At 42.1% G+C, this 19022-nt stretch overlaps 1 protein-coding gene and 1 long non-coding RNA gene across 9 annotated transcripts in view; one reads left to right on the forward strand and one right to left on the reverse strand.

Moving 5' to 3' along the window:
• LOC119494876 overlaps positions 1 to 19022 on the forward strand; it is a 241928-nt gene that overhangs the window by 165769 nt on the left and 57137 nt on the right. Inside the window, exon 4 of one of the 7 annotated variants that reach the window (XR_005208318.1) lies at positions 904 to 1044. The exons of the other annotated variants lie outside the window; for them this stretch is intronic. This is a non-coding gene — a long non-coding RNA (uncharacterized LOC119494876). The remainder of the gene's footprint in view (positions 1 to 903; positions 1045 to 19022) is intronic. 7 annotated transcript variants of the gene reach the window in all.
• Positions 1 to 19022, reverse strand: part of rab28 (RAB28, member RAS oncogene family) — a 34095-nt gene that overhangs the window by 676 nt on the left and 14397 nt on the right. The window contains exons 5-7 of one of the 2 annotated variants that reach the window (XM_037781081.1): positions 5387 to 5490; positions 5205 to 5282; positions 828 to 929 (exon numbers count right to left, since the gene is read on the reverse strand). In XM_037781081.1, the coding sequence (XP_037637009.1) occupies positions 834 to 929; positions 5205 to 5282; positions 5387 to 5490 (278 nt within the window). In that variant the 3' untranslated portion in view covers positions 828 to 833. The remainder of the gene's footprint in view (positions 1 to 827; positions 930 to 5204; positions 5283 to 5386; positions 5491 to 19022) is intronic. The other variant, XM_037781082.1, reaches the window with a different exon arrangement.

A 19022-nucleotide genomic window follows, 5' to 3' on the forward strand; every position in this document is an offset into this window, starting at 1 on the left:
GTATAATCCAAGTCTCATTTTCCAGTCGTATGCTCAGTACTTCCAAACACATGCATCTTCGCTAAAACCTTACTATATTACCTATTACCTACCCGTGAGTGTGAGACTGTTTATACGGAAGCGTTATAATATTAAGGTTTTAGCGAAAATGCATGTGTTTGGGAAGTACTGAAGATACAACTGTTAAATGAGACTTGGATTATAATGCACAAACTGTGTGAAAGTTTAACGGATGTAACTTTTGATATAGTTTTTGTATTATTTTTTTGCCGTGGAGGCATGCAAGGAAAACAAAGTTTTCTTCAAGCATTCAAGGTAATACAGGGTGAGTAATCAATATACAAATGATCATTTTGTGGGTGAAGTATTCCTTTAACACACTGCAATCTAAAAACTATGTAATATGTAGAGTAGTTCAGGAATAAACCTCTTGGGAAATACACTTTCTTGGGAAAACTTTCTTGCCAAGAGTTGAGCGAGAAGATCGATACCGCTCTCATGTCTGTACAGTAAATATGAAGCTACATCCAGTTAGCTTAGCTTAGCACAAAGACTGGAAACAGTCTTTCCTAAAACTTACATTCCTAAAACAGTTTAGCAAAATACTGTCAACTCTATGATAACACAACATAACAACAGAGGAGGTGTGGTTAGGTTCTATTACTCTGATGGGTTTCTCTGCTTTTTTCTAGAGCTCTAATCTAAAACAAAGGTACCAAATACATCCACCATGACTGTGGTATTTACTACAACTACAAAGCAACTGTTCTCTGTTTCTAAAGTCTAACACAGATCTACTGAAATATATCTGGGTAACTGTGACATACTTCCAACTATTGAACAGAACATATTTTGCTCTGCTGGTTGTTCTCTTGTCTAATTGGGCCTTCATCCTGTGGGTAGGCCACCAGCTCAGCCTTCACAATCCTCTGAGCAGTGGAGAGATGGAGGAAAGCAAAAGGACAAAATAAAGATAGAGAACAAGGACCAAGACATGGGAGAGGATGATAAGAGTGAGAAGAATGGAGACAAAAGCCATGTAGGGTGAGGACAATGATAGGAGAGGAAGAGGAGAGGGTCATGGAGTGAGAGAAATTAACAAGAAATGTAAGAAACAGACAAAAAACAGTGAAGTAGTATGTCCCAATTGTATGCATACTGAATACAACAGTACGCACTTTGTAAGGGCAGCTGCAGTATGTAATAAAAGTAAAAAGAAAAAGTATGAGATTTGGAACGTAACGAGTGTAAATTGTGAAAAAAAATCCATCTTTAAGCCAGAATAACTGACTTTAATTTAAACTTTGACCCTAAAAATCTCACATTTAACTCAGGCAAAAAAAGGAAAAACTAAAAGCAGGGCTGTAATTAACAATTATTTTCATTATTGTTTAATCTGTTGATTTTTTTCTTCTAAATTAATAATTTAGTCGATAAATTCAAGGAAAATCATGATTAATTTCCCAGAGCCCAATGTGACGTCCAAGCAACAGTCCAGAACTAAGATAGATAATCAGTTTATTACATAAAGAATTTAAGATTTTGCAAGCAGAAACCAGAAAATTGGTATTTTTGCTTGATATATATTTTAAAAGATTATTAGATTTGTCAAAATTGTTAGAGTTTGATTTTCTGACGATTTTTGCACTACCGTAAATTGTTCACATTTGATAGTATGTAGCTTTCCTATGACAAGCCATGAAGAAAAATTAAATAAAAGTGAAGTTATGCCTGATGTAAACCCCTGATCATAAACAGTGTGGAAAATGCAAGTCATCAGTAATTTCTCATTGGTACGGTGATTTAATTTTATATTGCCAACATAAACCGAGCTGTATTTGTTCCTCTGGGTCCTCCAACCACTCCATCCCATCTTTCTGACCAATGTGTGATGTCTCGAACTATTTTATGGAAATATTTACACCTAATGGAGCATTTTGAAGCTATAAGTGGCAGCTGTTGAATTTTAGGAAAACATAAGCTTCAAGTTCAATGAACTTACATGTGATCTTAATGGTGCAACTGGCTGCTGGACTCCGTGGTCCCGAACAGACCACATGGCTGAATAGCAGGCCCTGGTTGGCTGTCTGATTAACGAGCTGCCGAAGCCCGGTGTCAGAGTCGGTGAGTGATCCGTGGCCTCGCTATCTGATCCAACAGACAGAGGACCATGACGGAGAGGGCTGCCAGGCAGATATAATACTGTCAGGGGTTGTGACCCTCGTGTTCAGCTCTCGGAGGCTGACAGCTGATAATGAGGCTTCGCTGGCCCCACGGCTAGACCCAGAGCCATGACCTGCTCTGAGCCTCAACCCTATATCCACCACACTAACTCACTGTCATCTCCGACACTGTATTATACTGTCTTTTTAAGGATTAGGGATAAGGAAAATAGTAGGGCTGCAACTAACGATTATTTTCATTGTCAATTAATCGATTAGTGTGTGAAATTGTCAGAAAAAATCCACAACTCAACGAGATTCAGTTTACTGTCATAGAGGAGTAAAGTATTTAAGAAGCTAGAATCAGAGAATTTTGCCTTTTTTCTTAAAAAATGACTCAAACTGATTAATTGATTATCAAAATAGGTGGCGATTCATTTAATAGTTGACTACTAATCAATTAATTGTTGTAGCTCTAGAAACTATAAAAACTGGAACTAAAACAATTAATCAATTCATCTATTAGTCAATAAACAGAAATTTGGTCTGCAAATATTTTAAGAATGCCAAATATTCCCGGGTTCCAGCTTCCTAAATATGAGGATTTTGCTGCTTTTCTCTGTTTTATATAATTTTTTACTATTATCTGACATTTTACAGGCCAAGCGACTAATTGATTGATAAAATAATAGTTAGATTAAACGATAATGTAATACTTGGTTGACCCCAAACCAGCAGACATTCAGTACGTATTGAAGGAGTTCAAAATGTGGTAAAACCAGAATTCAGCATAACCTCACAGTTTTGCAACATTGCTGTAATGACCTGGTGTCCTTATGTTAAAGATTTCTGGAAACTATTTAACTTTTTTTATGACTTTTTGACTTTTATGATTTTTTTTGTAGAACTACTACTGTTGACAAAAATATATTGATGAGGATAAGAAAGCAATTAAGTCTCTCACACATTCCTGAAAATTAAATACTGCTGGCTGTTTTACAAATATGTAGGTATTATACACTCAGTCTTGATGTCATATGTATTTTAGACTCCTTTAGACACTTTAGCTGAAACACAAAAAAGTATTTTTTCTTCCTTATTCTGCTATGAGCTATGGCCATGCATCAGAAGTTTACATATATAAATTTGGATCTTAGAAAAAAACACTTCACACTGTCAGGTTTTGTGTGTTCTGTCAACTAGCCTTTTTCCATGAGGATCACATTGGGTCCGGCCACTCGCCCTGCTTGATTAGCTGGATTAAAGCACTTTGCTTTATTGACAGAGCTATCAAGGGAGGGGAGGAAGCAGAAAGTAGATGGACAGCTCCATTAGCCGATGGTCATTCTCAGTTAGTCAGCAGCCGTGTTGGTGATGGGAGAGAGGCTTGAGAATTTGGCCGGTCCTTCCCTTACATGCTCTCCCTTCTCTGGGGGTCCTGACCTCTCTGTAGCCCCCAGGCTCATCAACCACTACCCAGCCAGTGTGGCTCCAGCCGGTCATATCAGACCCAGGATTAATGCTTCTGTGGGAGGTGACCTTGTAAATCCTACAGCTGCCACCATTGGGTACCTCGGCCTGGCTGGCAAGCTGAGACGCTGTTTCAGCCCCAAAACGGTGGGAGATAAACCAAATAAATCAGACAGCCAATCCTGACCCCCTCACCCCTACGACAGCCTACCTTTAACCTCCGACTTCACGCGTTAATGTGGTCAATGTGGGTCTATTTACAGATGGCCAGTGTCAGTGGCAGGTAGCTCATCACCGGAGGCAGACGTAGCAAACTCATGTTTACGCAACAAAAGGTCCTTTACAGTGTGTGGCGACCTCCACTGACCTAACACACTCACTATGACCTCCCTTAAGTTCAGGCATGACATTACACATAATGCTAGGAGAGAGGAACCCGGAAATATCACCAGCTACTTTCACTCTTTTACCAACCGATTACACATTAAGGCAGTGCTCGAAGTGGGCCAGTAGTCACAGGTACGCATTACCGGCACTACCGTGACTTTTCCTTCGGCACCGGCACTTCTCACAAGCTGCCGCTGCTCTTTTCTGCCATCTCCATATCAGGTTCTCTGGGAGATTCATGATGGCGTTTCCTAACAGCGCAGATGCAGCGTATTTGCGCAGCACCTCATAAACCGTATGAACATTAAAAACTATGTGGAGAGCATCTGGACGAGCCAAAACACAGCATGGGGGAGAGGGGGAGGAGAACGAGGGTGCTGTAATTTATCAACACAATGTTCACGTTCTTTTTGTAAAATAATTATAGTGAACTGTTCGTCATAACTTTTTTTTATTTGTGAACAAATATAATTAATGAAACATTATTTAAGAGTTTTCTGAAGGCTGTGATATGTGTAAATAATAAATCAATCATTTAACTAGTAATAATTATGGTCCAAAATGGTGTAAAATTGCATAGTTTTAAATCAAAAACCTTACAATTTTCTTGGGGGAGGACACCCAAGCCCAATATTTCCTAGTATCTTTTAATCACTGTTGAAATTCAGTTTGTCTCTGTATAATATGTAGGAGCATCCTGACTGGGATACTGCTCCTAAAACCTGAGTGACACCCTACTATAGACTACAAATAACACAGGAAAACACTATTAACACACCACCTGAGACCTATAATGTTCCAGTTGGAATATTATTGGAATCTTGTAGGCCTACTATAGAAGATACAATAATAATAGCTATAAAACCGCAGCTGATTTTGACTGACACAGTATAACATGCTTAAAGAAATAATGAATAAATAGGAATAAGTCGCAACAGATTGCTGATACCGGCCGATACACACAGCAACATGTGAATAAGAGAGTACTGGCACTTATTTTTTTCCACTTCAAGCACTGCATTTAAGAACAGTGATCTCTCAGCAGTGGCTGAGTGCAAAGCAGAGAAAAAAAGTGCACATTTTTGTTTCTAGTTATGAGCAAATAAGCCATTTAAAATGTGGCTTAAGAGACAGCTGCATAGAGCTGACAAGTGCGAGAAATACCTTGATGCCATTATGGCTCACCTGGGACTGCTCTATTTCTGCTTTGTTTAGCTTCACACCAAGAATCTCAGCTGCCACTCTCTGGAAACAAAGGTACACCTGGAGAAAGAGAGAACAAGAAAAAACAGGACAAGTTAAGTGTTATTTAAGTCACTCAGTACTCCACATTTTTATTGTGACTTATTGAATCGGCTGGCACTTACCGAGTCCCCGGTCTTGGCCGATACAAACTGACTGATGAGGCTGTTCTCTTGGCAGAAACGCTGGTGTTTATCAGCCTTCACTGTCCTCATGTGCTCCAGGTCGACTGTGGACGAAACACAGCGTGACACGTGAGAAAACGTACAAAAGATAGGTAGATTTATAAGGTGGTTATACAGCACTCTGGCAGGGTTAACCGTCACGTATCTGGACGTAAACAGAAAAGATAACTGTTTACACTCGCGTTAAGATGGAGGGGGATCTGCCTAGTGTAAAAGAATAGGCACATGAAAACAAAGCATAATTCAATTGTTATGTTGCTTTCAAACGCAGCTGCTAGTTTTATATTTTAATTTATGAAGGGAGTCATTTGCGAGTGGAATTGATCAATTCAGTGGCCCCGAGCGTCCGTTCCCAGCTGGTACTAAAGCTTGATGTGACACATTCCTCGGTGTCAGCCTAGTACAGTTGAACCCCGAAGCCATGAACCTCTATTTGACCCGAAACAGACAAACCAGCCCAGCTGTGGAGAAATGCTTAAGAAACAATACGTGGATGACCGAAGTCTTCAGGCTACACTCACAGTGAGAGCATAGAGGGAGAAAACAGTTTGACTTATGAGTGTGTCGGGCCTTTAAGGTGGGCACGCAGGCCCGGGAACTGGGACTGTCACTTCCACACTGATTTACTGAGACGACACAATGACAGCGCCTTCCTTTTTAGCTATTGTGATGTGCATTCGACTCCTGTGCAGTGATACCGGGCGCCGTGCTTCTCTCCTTCCTCACTATGGGGTCATGCTGGGGTCGACGAGGAAGGTCACCTGGGGGTCTTGCTGCTGAAAGCAATAGCTTCGCTCTTTATTTCTGGCTTTGTGCAGAAAGGCGGCCACGCCCGGTATCTGGTGCATGCGTGTCTATGGTAGCTGGAGGAGGTCAGGCTACTGTACGGTGTTGCATTTCTCTAGTCCCCCCGAGTTTTACTCTTTGTGTGAGGTTTCATTGAAGTTGTCAAGGATTTACCCCGTTCTCATGCCCCTTAGTGTGTGTGTGTGTGTGTGTGTGTGTGTGTGTGTGTGTGAGTGTGTGTGTGTGTGTGTGTGTGGGAGGGAGGATAAAGCCAGAAGCAGAGAAAGAGAGAGACAGATACATAGCGAGCAAGAAATGTAAACAGTGCACTAATCCTGTATTATTAATATCTCAGTAAGTCATATGACCCAAAAAAGTTAAAGGCCAATCCACAGCAACAAAAAAAAGAATAATTTTAGACTAAAACGAATATTACCATCATCATATCGTCATAAGTGACATATAAACACAAACCTTTCTGGGCAAGGGCAGACACTTTTACAACTACTCAGTGTCCAAGGCAGACTGTCATGTCTCGGCCCGTACATAAACAGAGCTGTCTCATAGGCGTCAGCAGGTTATTAATTCCAGTCATTAACAGCGGAGGTACCCAGCATGCTACTAGAAGTAAACACTGCTAATCCTTTGGATCCTGCACACTTGGGAAAGGTTATCAATCATGTGTCACAGTCAGATTAGCCAACATTAACATGGTGAGCTCAGGAGCTGAGGAAGGCACGTTACTGTAAGTTAAAAAGGTGTAGTGAATCCTGCCTGTGGGTATGTGCATCAAGGGGAGGGGAAATTGAGAATTAGGCCAAGGGGGAAAATAAAATTTAAAAAAAACAGCGGAGGAAAATGTAATTTTGTTTATGATGCAAACTCTGAAGACAAGTTATTACTGTTAATATTATGTTAAAGTTTTCGAAGCGGCCATCGTCAGACCAACAACCGGCGATTGCCTATATATTTGCGCAGGTGTGTGTGTGTGCGGCGCGGTGCGGCGCGAACCTCCCTCCCCCCCCCCCCGTTCTAGAGGCAGAGCATCTTAAAACCTACTTTTTTTTCTATCACACATTTATTGATTTTGAACATAATACATACTTTCCCAAAATGGGTTGGTTACATCTTTCAAGTCTCCCTCGAGACTTAAAACACACTTCATTCAAACACGACAGAAACAAAAGAAAACCCACCAAAAACATCTTTGTTAGTCTTTCCAACAATCACCAACTCTGGTTCAGTTGAAATAAACCCTTATTTTGCGGTTAGATGTGAAAATATGACGAATCGGCACGCTGTTTTCCCACGCTTTCTCTCTCTATGCTCGCTGAGCAGTGGCTGAGTAGCTCTCATTCTTCGGAGGCGGACCTTTAAATTAGCAAAATAAAATGACAAACATCGCCCAAAATAAAACAACCAGTGATGTACTCAGCCAATCGCCAATAGCCTTTATATTCTTCTAATCGCCTAACCCTAGTGGAAATCTCTATTGTAGTGTAAACGATGACGGCCTTTCAGTTTCAGTTAATTTAGTTGATTTCAGTTAAAGTTGAGCCGGAGATAGTTTAAGTGTGTGCAGTGTAAATAATTGTCAGTTGTTATGTAAGCAGTGACAGCAGCTGAAACATCAGTTGAAGTATTTGAACTGTCAGTTGAAGAGTCAATATTAAATGAAGTGTGATTTGATGTGTAGCAGCTGCAGATTTAGTCCCTGGCCATTTGTCATAGATTCGTAGATGTTCAAATTTCCATTTTCTTTCTGCACTTTGAGGTTTAAGTGCTCAGAAAAAATAATCTACAATCCCATAACAACTGGGAAAATTTTAAGATCAGACGATATGAAGCAAAAGACCCAGAACGTCCACTAAATGAACCTTGTGGTAAGGTTTCTTTGTTAACTTATATTCTAATGAATAAGGACACCAATATGCTTAACAAGACAATCCTCAGTTTTGTGTTTTCTTGGTACAGTATATTATTAATGAACAACTATGTAGCTCCTTATAGCCACAAACTGATAATGTTGGTGGGCCCACATTCTCACTCAAAAGATGTTTCTCAGCATGTGGCATCTGTCTGAGTAAACCGAATACAAGACTAATCCCACAGTTTTAGTGTTTTGCTCCATTTTTCTCCCTAATGTACCCATTTCTACTTATCAGGTCAAAACAATCTTCCTCCGATGATCTGGTTTCCCTCCGTTTCTGTCAAACTGTACATCAGCTTAACAACCCCTAGGAAGTGACTGCAAACACGAAATAAACTGTTTAGGCCTCCGAGCGCGTAGAGATAGCGGAGGGGATCATCACTCGTCCAGAGCGATGGCCCTCCCTCGCTCTGGTCACCATCAGTGTTTATTTAAAAGGTCTGCCTGTCATTGCGGTGAATTTACAAGACAACAGTTGGAGATTAATATCTGGCGGATAAATTAGGCTTTTACCGTAAATAGCTGGTTTGTTATTGTGGTGACCTATTACATGAACGGGAACACAACCAAATGAGAAGAAAATATGGATGTTCCTCTCCACAAGTTAGTGTCTGTGGGGATGTCAGCTCAGCTCCTTCATGGAAAGAATCCGCTCACTGGCAGACCTGATTATCCTGAAACCAGACAGACTTAGAGGGAGTCACCAAGAACTTGAAATTAGTAAGGAGGTTGGACTTTGGTTGGATGAATCTGCCCAGAGCATGCTTTTCACCAATACTGTTGCTATATCACATTCCCTGAAAAGAAGAAGCATAAACTGCCACTGACTGACATTAAATAACTGAAAAACCATTAACAGTAAATTAACAACATCATTATTGGACTATGTGACTTTTTGGAGTATCTCAGTTATGTGTTGCGCATGTAAACATCATATCCTGGTTTCAGAAACCTAGATATAGCCTTAACCTGGTTTATCCAGGTTTCTCTTGGTAGAGAAAAGAGTTTGCTGAGATGTTGAGGAATCAAGACACATCTGCACACACATGATCAGAAACCTGGGTACTGTTTAACCAGGTTCATGATGTTCCATGTACATGTCAAATCCCAAATAAGATTAAAACTGGGACACTAATGTGCATGTAAATGTACTTTTGAAAGAAGAGATAACACATTCTTCCTCTTAAAAATGGAAACGCACTGTTGTTTAGTTCACCAGTGATGATTTGTGCTACAGCCTTAAGGCCTTTACACACCGGGGGCGTGATGAATAAATTACACAAAAATGTGAAGTACTCGCCTGTGAATATTATATGTCTAGGGCTTTTATTGTGAAAGGTAAGAACAGAAGGAGTGGATCTAGTCTGCGCTGCCTTTGACAAGGTTGAAAGGAGTGATAAAGTGTGCCGTCCTGCTTCGGACTTTTATAATTCTTAAATATAGGCTCAACTCAATCCGTTGGTTGATGCCTTTACTTGCAGTACGATATCTCGATCCTTGTTCTGGAAAAAAATTACATTGCTTTTTCACCACGTAATATTTGCGTATCATGACAAAAACAACAGCAATGTTGTTGATGTCACGCTGCGGCGGCCAATCACGTATCCGCCGATCCAGAGCTGTACAACCCATCCATAAGGGAAAAAGATGTCAATTGTCGTGCAGTGTCTCTTGGTGTTAATGGGCCATAAAGTGACACCGTCACACTGCCGCACAACCCTGTGCTAAACGCTACAACGCCTGATTTGGTGTGAATGCAGCCTTACTTGGTCTGGTATAACCAGCAGCTTATGGTGGCTAATGTTAGCAAACTTTAGCTAGATATAGCTTTTTAACTGACATTAATAAGTCCATTTGCTGAGTTTATGACTCTTTCATCCCATAATTGTCAATTAGGCAAGTGAGGTAAAGTAACAGACCTGTTTCATAACTTTTTCTAAACAACTGCCATTGTGGCAACACGTGATAATTACTGGGTAATGCTGCTGACATTAGCTAATAGCTAACACTGGCCACCTTAAGCTACTGGTTTTATTGTTGAATACAAGTTTTCATTTCAAGATTTCTTTTATTACTTCTTTAAAAAGTTACACACACACATACTCACTTTAAAAGGGGAAAATTCACACCAAAAGGTTACTGGCAATGCACCTTGCATTTCCAGACACACTCTATTGTTATTCTCATTGACACCGTAACGGGCCAAATGTGGACGATGTGAGAACTCAAGGATGGATTTTTCCTTCACAGTTCACCAACACACGTTGCCAAGGCAAAACAAAAAGCTAATAGCTCCGTGTTGGCTAACCAGCTCGAAACCCTACACTGCACTGTGTGATCCTCAGTGGGCTTTTTAAAACCATGCTGTGATAACAGAGACACCTACTTACTGTTCTACCGAGTCAGCTGCTGGGGACCAATTGGAACAGTTTACCCAGCGAGCAACAGCCAGAGAATGAGCTTGACATAACACAGTTAATTGCCGGCGGCCTCGTTTTAAACTAAACAGCAGTTGTATGAGGGCTGAGGGTGGAATGTGTGAACCGTGTGTGTGTGTGTCTATGTGTCTGTGTGTGGTAGTAATGCTGGGGCGTGTGTATGTGTGTGTGTGTTGTCAGAGACATAGGCTCTGAGGGGTCATATCACATTAAGTGAAAGTTACAGGGTTGAGCCTAATCAACCCCAGGGGAGGACCTATCACTTCCAACATTACCTCACACTGTGCCTTTAAGACCCTGTTAAGAGGGTTCGCCTCAGTTTCCCCTCAATGACGAACATGAAACAATTCAGACTGTATAGTGAGGGCAGGGATTATCAAACCAGGTCCAACTCCTAATTGAATGACTTACAACTGTCTGAGCAAATTGTTCACTTGGCACCGCGAAGTTTAAAAACATCCCAGAACTTTTCTGCAGCTCTGACAATGGGGCTTTATGAGTCTCTACTGCTTCACCTTTAAAGTTAAATAACATAAGAACCGTGACTAACAGTGCTTATACGTACTGAAGAGTCCTGGTTACTAACATGAATGCATCAGCACAATGTCCGCGCATGTTGGAGTTCATCTTGGAATCATTATCTCATATCACAAGACATATTCTGCTATCTATCCCTAATGTAGTCTAAGATGGGAAAGAAGATCTTTGTGTTTTCTGCCCCAGTAAATACAGTAGTCTGTAAAAGGAATTTAAATTGAGAAATTGTATATCTCTGGCTGGTTTCAAGACTATTGTATATTCTATGGCACAGTAAATATCTGCTTTATTACTTGTGTCTATTCTTAGCTCATTTTAGTCAGCGTATTATCTGTTGGCCGGTTTTGTACTGTCTTGGCCAAGTCTCCCTTGCAAACTCAGCGGGAAGTTATAACATTGATATGACTTGACGGCTGAGGTATGAATACAACTGTTTTGCATTGACAGTGTATTTTAAAGAGGAATAGGTCCTCTTTAAAATGCTATGCTTATTTTCAGGTGGATACTTCTATTTTGGTTTTCCAAAACCTGCACTGTTCGCAGCCCTCTGCCTTTGTTAGCTTACTGCTACCTCTTAAGGTAACCAACCCTTGATATAAAGTAACACCACCCTCATGTTGCCCCTGAGTTTGTGGCACTACTATGCATTCTCATGCGTGTGTGCTAGTAAAGCACAAAATACAAACAATACAATGACCCGTACGTCAAAACAATGCTCACCAGCGCCACTAGTGGTCATAAACTCTACCGGGTAACTTTAAGGTTCAGGTCGCCTGCATTACAGTGAAGCATTCAGTCAAAAATGCTGAGTAACTCAGAGTGGTTAGTAAGTTGTCTTACAAAATAATGCCATATATCTCGCCACCACCAACCTGAACTACTAAAAAAATGCTACAAAAAAAACAGTAAGTCAGTGGACACTTAGACACTTTATCATAAGTTAATATTAAACTGCATGAGTCTGGAAAAGCAGCAGAATAATTTTCCCTCACAAGTCTGAAGTCTCAAATTGCATGTGACATTTTATTTACCCTTAAATTTTCTGGTACAAGATACGGGGAAACCTTTACTACCTTAAAAAGTCAGTAAAAGTATAATGAATCATTCTGGGTGATGTCTGATTGAATTAGACGTTGATTTAACTTTCACAACACCCAGTGGCTAATAAAAATAAAAAGACTAGTGGAATTTATGTGAAGCATTTAAATGATTGGGTCCAACTGGTTTACATGACTTGGTGAGAGCTCATAAAAACAGTGTTTTGAAATATGAAGGCCGTGATAGGTCTGTACTTGAATTATAAACATGCACACCATACTGTAAATGTAAACAATAACTACTTTCCCCTTCAAAAAAAGTGCTGGCTAGTTCCCAGTTTCTTTTTTTTTCTTAAGAAATTCAGTAGTGTCACAGAAATTGTTGTTATCTTTACTCTTAAATGCAGTCATTCAGTAGTCAAGTAACTTTTGCACATTTCATTAGACCTGAACAGCGTAGGTATTGTTTACAGTAGGCTATGTTTATTTTATGAGGACTGGTACATCTAAATTTAAGTACCTGAAACTGAAAATTATTTTAATATTAAATTTGGCTTCAACAGATTCTTGAAATTGAGGAAATCATAATTCCTGCATTGGTACAGTTGTACAATATTACATCAATCTGTAGCCAATTTTATACTGCTATTAATGACTTTGGACGTTATATAACTACATTTAAGAGAATTAAACTCGCTGTGGAATAATTAGAGATAATTATCGGTATATTAGAGCTTGATGGTTACCTAATAATATTATCATGACTTTTCTGGGTGAGGACAGACAGATGAAGTGCTGTTAGTAGCCTGGTGTTGTGGAGGTGAGCGGGGCCCGTGCAGCGGTCCTCGAGGGACTCCTGACAGAGACAGAGCACTCTTTGTGCGGCGGCGCCCCTGCCCCGGTGGCCTGAAACGGGCCGGGACCGTCGGGGGACTCGCTTTCCACTAGGTCAGAAGTGTTCTGTCGACAGCTCATTGATCACAGCTCATCTTGTCATTTGATCGTTCTTCATGAAACGATGTGCAGACACACACGCTCGTATACGCACACGTGCGTTCACACTTTAAAACATAATCAGATACTCTGCAGCGGCTAGTAAAACAATGTGGGCTTCCTCTCCGGACAGGGGATGTAAAACAGAGAGTGTCCAGCAGTAGCTCTGCAGGCGGGGATAGAGCCAGAGTGCCGGGCTGTCACTGCTACAGTAAAACATGGGGCCGAGGGCCTCGCAGCCCGGGTTAACGGGCTCCCAGGACTCGTGAAAAGTGAACAAAAGGCCCGGCTCTGAGCCGACCGCACAAGACGCTGCCCTGGGTTTCACTGGCCATGTCCTCTGAGCTCTCCTGTCGCTGTTAAACTAAGTGGACTTTTATGGGCGAGCAGTAATACATGCCTCTGTGAGCCGGCAGCGTAACTATGAGCTATAATAATTATACGGAGCACTGGGGAGCCTTCGTAATTGTACGCATCGCATCATTATAAGTCTATTCATAATTATAAAGTCTTCATATGAGCAATGATGCGTTGGATCGGCCCTACATATTCAACTTCAAGCAGTGAACTGTAACATGGAAAGTGAGTTCTGCTCACGACTGCCTGAGCAAACATCGAACAAGTTAAAAACCTGAAGCAGGAGAAGTACGCAGTGCAGTGATGTAGCATTTCACACCACAAAAAAGTAGATTTAGCAAAAAAAGCTATGTTGATATTTCACATACGTTTATAAAATATGCCTGTGGATCCAGATCAATCGGTTGTTTACCCAACCCCGTGTCAGCAAGGCCCCTTCCAGGAATTCCTCCATATCAATGTTGTGAAGCAGAGAAATAAAGTAAAGCCTGAGCGTGATGAGGGTTCCAGGCTGCTCTCAGGTCAGGTGGCTAAGCTCTGCTGTGCAACTCAAATGGCCCATGACTTACCACACAAGAAGGTATGCGAAGACTGATCATCTACTGCATGTGCAACAATATTTGCTTTATGGATGGCTAAAATGAATGAGGACTTTCCATGTTTCGACAGGCATGAGAGTCGAGAGAGATGAGCGGAGGGACCAGAGCTGGGTCAGACAGTACAACAATTAAATCTTAGCATTTGGTTCATTTAGCCAGGAGCACCAGATTGGCACTCGTTGCATTGCTCTGTGTGGAAAAGACCACCTATCAGCCACCTGAGTAGGCTTAAACAAACCCTACAAAGTATTTCTTCATCACAGCCGGACACACGTGTCAGCATCTGCTGCTGTGATTTTACACCGACTTATCAGCCGCAGCGTAATACAGCTGTAATTCTTCATTCATCCCTCCGTATCCTCGTAACCGGACCCTCTATTTCCCATCTTTTCCAGACTTGCAGAGAGACAGCAGGCTGCAGTCGGTGCGGTTACTGAGACAATTTGATACACATGTCTGTTCTGACCCTTTACCTTTTAATAAAATGTGAAGAGAAACAGGAAACACTGGATTTGGTGTAAACTGTAAACATTCCTGATCTTTACCGAGCCATACACCATGCCGTACTAGGTCTATACATTGTATATATAATGTTTTACAGTGTCGGACCTGTGGTTGCGCTACCCACAGAGCAAAACAGACACTGCTGACGTGTTCATCCCTTCTTTCTGGGGAGGGGCGAGGGTGCCGGGGTAAGAGCACTGGGCTTTTGTCCCACCACATGTCTATTGTGGCTAAACCTTTCCCTTGGGGGCAATTAGGACCTTTTAGTTTGTTGTAAGAGGACCTAAGTACGAGTGGGTTGAGCCAGGAAAAACATTTTTGAGCTAAACCAAAAACAGAAGCGCATTGAGCTCCTCTGCGCTCCTGGACTTCTGAGCATCTCTCTATTAAGAAATGTGCAGGCCTGCACTGAACAGACAGGAACTGTGGCAGCTTTACAGGGGCAGGGAGGTGACGGGGGTGAAAGAGCTGGGGAGGGGGGAGGCTTCAACTCCACCTGAGGCCTTGCCAAGATGGCAAACAACTCAAGACCAACAATGTTGGTGGCAAGGACATGCTTCTCGAGAGTTAGGGGAGATCCGTGTTTCGCTTTAGCTTTCACATGGCTGGATGGAAAACTGGGGAGAGTGAAGTGCGACGGGTTACGGTATGCGGCGAGATCTGCCGTAGCGTGCAGAAAGCAAACACGCATGTTGTTTAACACAACAGAGACACGGAGCCAATGAAAAGACATTACTGTAAGCGAAGGCAGCTACAGCAGAAGTGTTGGTCTACACATGTGAGAGATAAGCGTTAAAGAGTAGGTCTAAGTGTGTGATTGAAAGAGTTAATGTTTGCACAGGGATGAAAATGAATGGCAAGTGTGTGTGTGTGTGAGAGAGATGGCGCAAGATAGGGACTTAGAAAGGGGGGAAAAGAAACAGAGCAAAAGAGAGAGGCAGGTAAGTACAAATTCTCTCCATGCGGGGACCTTATCTCCCTGCAGAAGGGAACGTTTCCCATGGCAGGCCTGAGTGGATCTGCAGTGAACAGTGTTAGAACCTCTGAGCAAAAAGCCATGAGTGATGAGGAGGGGTTAAGAGAACTGAACCCATTTAAGTCACCCAAATAAGGGCTGTACAAGTCCATGATGGATGCTCCAGAGTTCCTGAGGGAGAGAGCGCTGGCTAGCAATGGGCAGGGTGATGGGTGGGGAGCGAGCAGGGGTCCTGTGATCCCCACTTAATAAAAACAAATTGGTTTGATAAACGACACAGGCTTAATGTCTACAAAGAAATATGTGCACTAATTTCAAACAGTAACATAAGCCATTTTAAAATGCTGATGGTCCCATTCAATGAGAACGTGTATGTTACAACTAGTGCTGGCGTTAATAGTTAATAGTTAATAGTTAATAGTTAATCGTGATTAATCACAAATTAATCACACATTTTTTATCTGTTAAAAAAAGGGAGATTTGTCAGGTATTTAATACTCTTATCAACATGGGAGTGGGCAAATACGCTGCTTTTTGCAAATATATGTATATATTTATTATTGGAAATCAATTAACACCACAAAACAATGACAAATATTGTCCAGAAACCCTCACAGGTACTGCATTTAGCATAAAGAAATATGCTCAAATCATAACATGGCAAACTGCAGCCCAACAGGCAACAACAGCTGTCAGTGTGTCAGTTTGCTGACTTGACTATGACTTGCCCCAAACTGCATGTGATTATCATAAAGTGGGCATGTCTGTAAAGGGGAGACTTGTGGGTACCCAGAGAACCCATTTTCATTCACATATCTTGAGGTCAGAGGTCAAGGGACCCCTTTGAAAATGGCCATACCAGTTTTTCCTCGCCAAAATTTTGCGTAAGTTTGGAGCGTTATTTAGTCTCCTTCGCAACAAGCTAGTACGACGTGATTGGTACCAATGGATTCTTTAGGTTTTTCTAGTTTCATATGATGCCAGTATCTTCAGCTTTTAGCATTAAAACTGAGCCCGCTACAACCTGAAAATCACAAGTTGCGTTAATGTGTGGCATTAAAACAAATTTGCGTTATTATCGCGTTACTATCGCACACACAAAAAGATGCAAAATATGGATTAGGACAGCTAACAGTCCGCCATGTTTTTTATATCAGACAATCTCTGATCTAAAAGGCAAACAGTCACCGGCCAAATGCAGCTGTTGTTAAGCAAAGAGCAGCAGAATTTATCGTTTGGAGCCCTCTCAAAACACACAGCACTTATAAGTCTACTAAAAATGAAACACTCGAGCGGTGGAGTAGATGACTGCGCAACAAGCCAACATTTCTCTTGAGAGGTTCCTGTGTACCATACGGCGTTACACTGGGCTGTGCTGTAATAAACAGTTATAGTATGTTTAGACAGACCAAGAGCTTAGCATTCTTCCATTACGCGTGTGTTCCCAGAAACTCCACAAGTGTGTCGCTTTGCCCAAGTGCACGTTTCTCTGTGAGAGTCTATGTGCGTGCACTTGCATAAATAATTGCGTGCACGTTGTGTGTGCTCTCAATAAAACATTTCATTGGCTTCCTCTCTGAATTGTTACAAGTGGTGCCATTATTTGACACAAGGCTCTGGGCAGCATGTAGAGGGGCATGGGGGTGCAGCGTACCGCCGCTTAACAAGCACACTTAACCCCAGCCGGCCATGCTACGCCGAAGAAAGGGAGGGTTGTTCCCCGGCGGTGACATGGCACAGGAGGGCAGTCAGGCCAGGGCGAGGAGAGGAGGGGACAGCATCATTAATGAACCAGTCTGGTCCATAGGCTCAATTACCGTACAGCGGGTAAAGAAGACAGTGTTCAAATTAAACTAGAAGGCAGGCACGGGGTAATTCAGGAAATTTAAACTCAGCGTATACGGTAGCACATGTACTGTTAATAAGCCAAACAGAGTCACATTTGATTATAGCCTCCGTGTTGACTTATGTTAAAAAGAACACTTAAATTTTAATACTGTAACAGGTCTTTTCAGCTGCATATGTGTAACTCTTTCTGCTCTAACCAGCAACTAAAGTAAGTACTACTACTCACCTTAGGTTTATCTAAGTGGAAACACTAAAAATGTCCCCTAAGACGAGCCCTCACAGAGACATAAATCTGTAGTGTTTTTACAAGCTCCTTGTTATGTCTGTACTTCTATTTCGGTTGTCACAAACATGTTGCCTCACTCGGTCCATCATCATGGGAACCATTTAAAAGAAATGTAAACTCCGCTCCCAGAAGAATGCTGTGTATGCACATATTCAGCTTATTGTTCATGTGTGCCAAGTATTCATTTTTTAGAAAAAACAAAAATGCTACAATACTTAAAAAGGTTAGAAACTCAGATAGGGTGGGGAGATGGAAAAAGTAAAACAAAAAATGTAGGTGTGGACATTTCCAGCTAGATAGCTAGACTAACTCTCTTCAAGCTCCCTGAAAAAAAAGGAGTCCATGGGAGGGTTCAGGGATTCATAAAGTCTCGCTAGGTAATTGATTGCTCCTAGCGGGGCAATCTGTGTGGGATTTTGTTTTTCTTTTTTTCAGCCTGTAGGAGCAGAAAAAAACACACATGGGCCATTCTCAGCGATAGAGCCATTAGGGGGAGAATGAGTGTGCGAGTGAGGGGGTGAGGAGCCTGACAGCGGGATGAACACTACTTAAATATTACAGTACACACACTCACCCATACACCCAAAAAACCCTAGCCTAAATACAGAGGCGCCCGCCGTTAAAGCCGGGGCATTAGGAGATGCAACGGATGCGAAGACGAGAGAATCTGCTCTAGACAGGCGAATTAAACCGTGACCTATGGTCCCCGTCGAGTAACATTAGCGAGAACTTCCTGTGTGCAGGCACCACTCTGCTGACCGTTCATCATCGCCCGGGAAGGTGGACAGTCACCATTACACACACACACACCGACGCCTCACTTTACAATAACACGGCGGCAGCCATGACTCCACATCTGTCAGGGGGGATGTTTAAAAAGAGTCATCATTATTACTCTTTATTTTGGAGGTGGGTGGATGGGTGCGGGCTGATAGGAGGAGAGCCGTCTGGTTAACGTCGAGTTCCTCTCCTTAACCAACGACTCGGGACAGGAGCGCAGGCTCGGGGCCAGGGGGGCCAGACGGGTACTGACTGGGAGGGAGGGGGGGCACAGATAAGCGGTGCCCCAGGTCCATTGGCCCGGGGATCTTAAATCATCGTCAGTCCCTCCCCAGAGTTCACAAACATCAGCATTCCCATCGCTCCTAAACCTCACGCTCTTATCAACTAGTTTATCACAGCGATCAGTTATCTGGTGCTCTAACAAACACGTCTGCTACTATCAAACACACACTCCTCCACGCACAAACACAGACACGCAAAATGAAAAATGGGTCAGGGTGAA

This window comes from Sebastes umbrosus, chromosome 9, assembly GCF_015220745.1.
Source record: "Sebastes umbrosus isolate fSebUmb1 chromosome 9, fSebUmb1.pri, whole genome shotgun sequence".
Classification (NCBI taxonomy): domain Eukaryota; kingdom Metazoa; phylum Chordata; class Actinopteri; order Perciformes; family Sebastidae; genus Sebastes; species Sebastes umbrosus.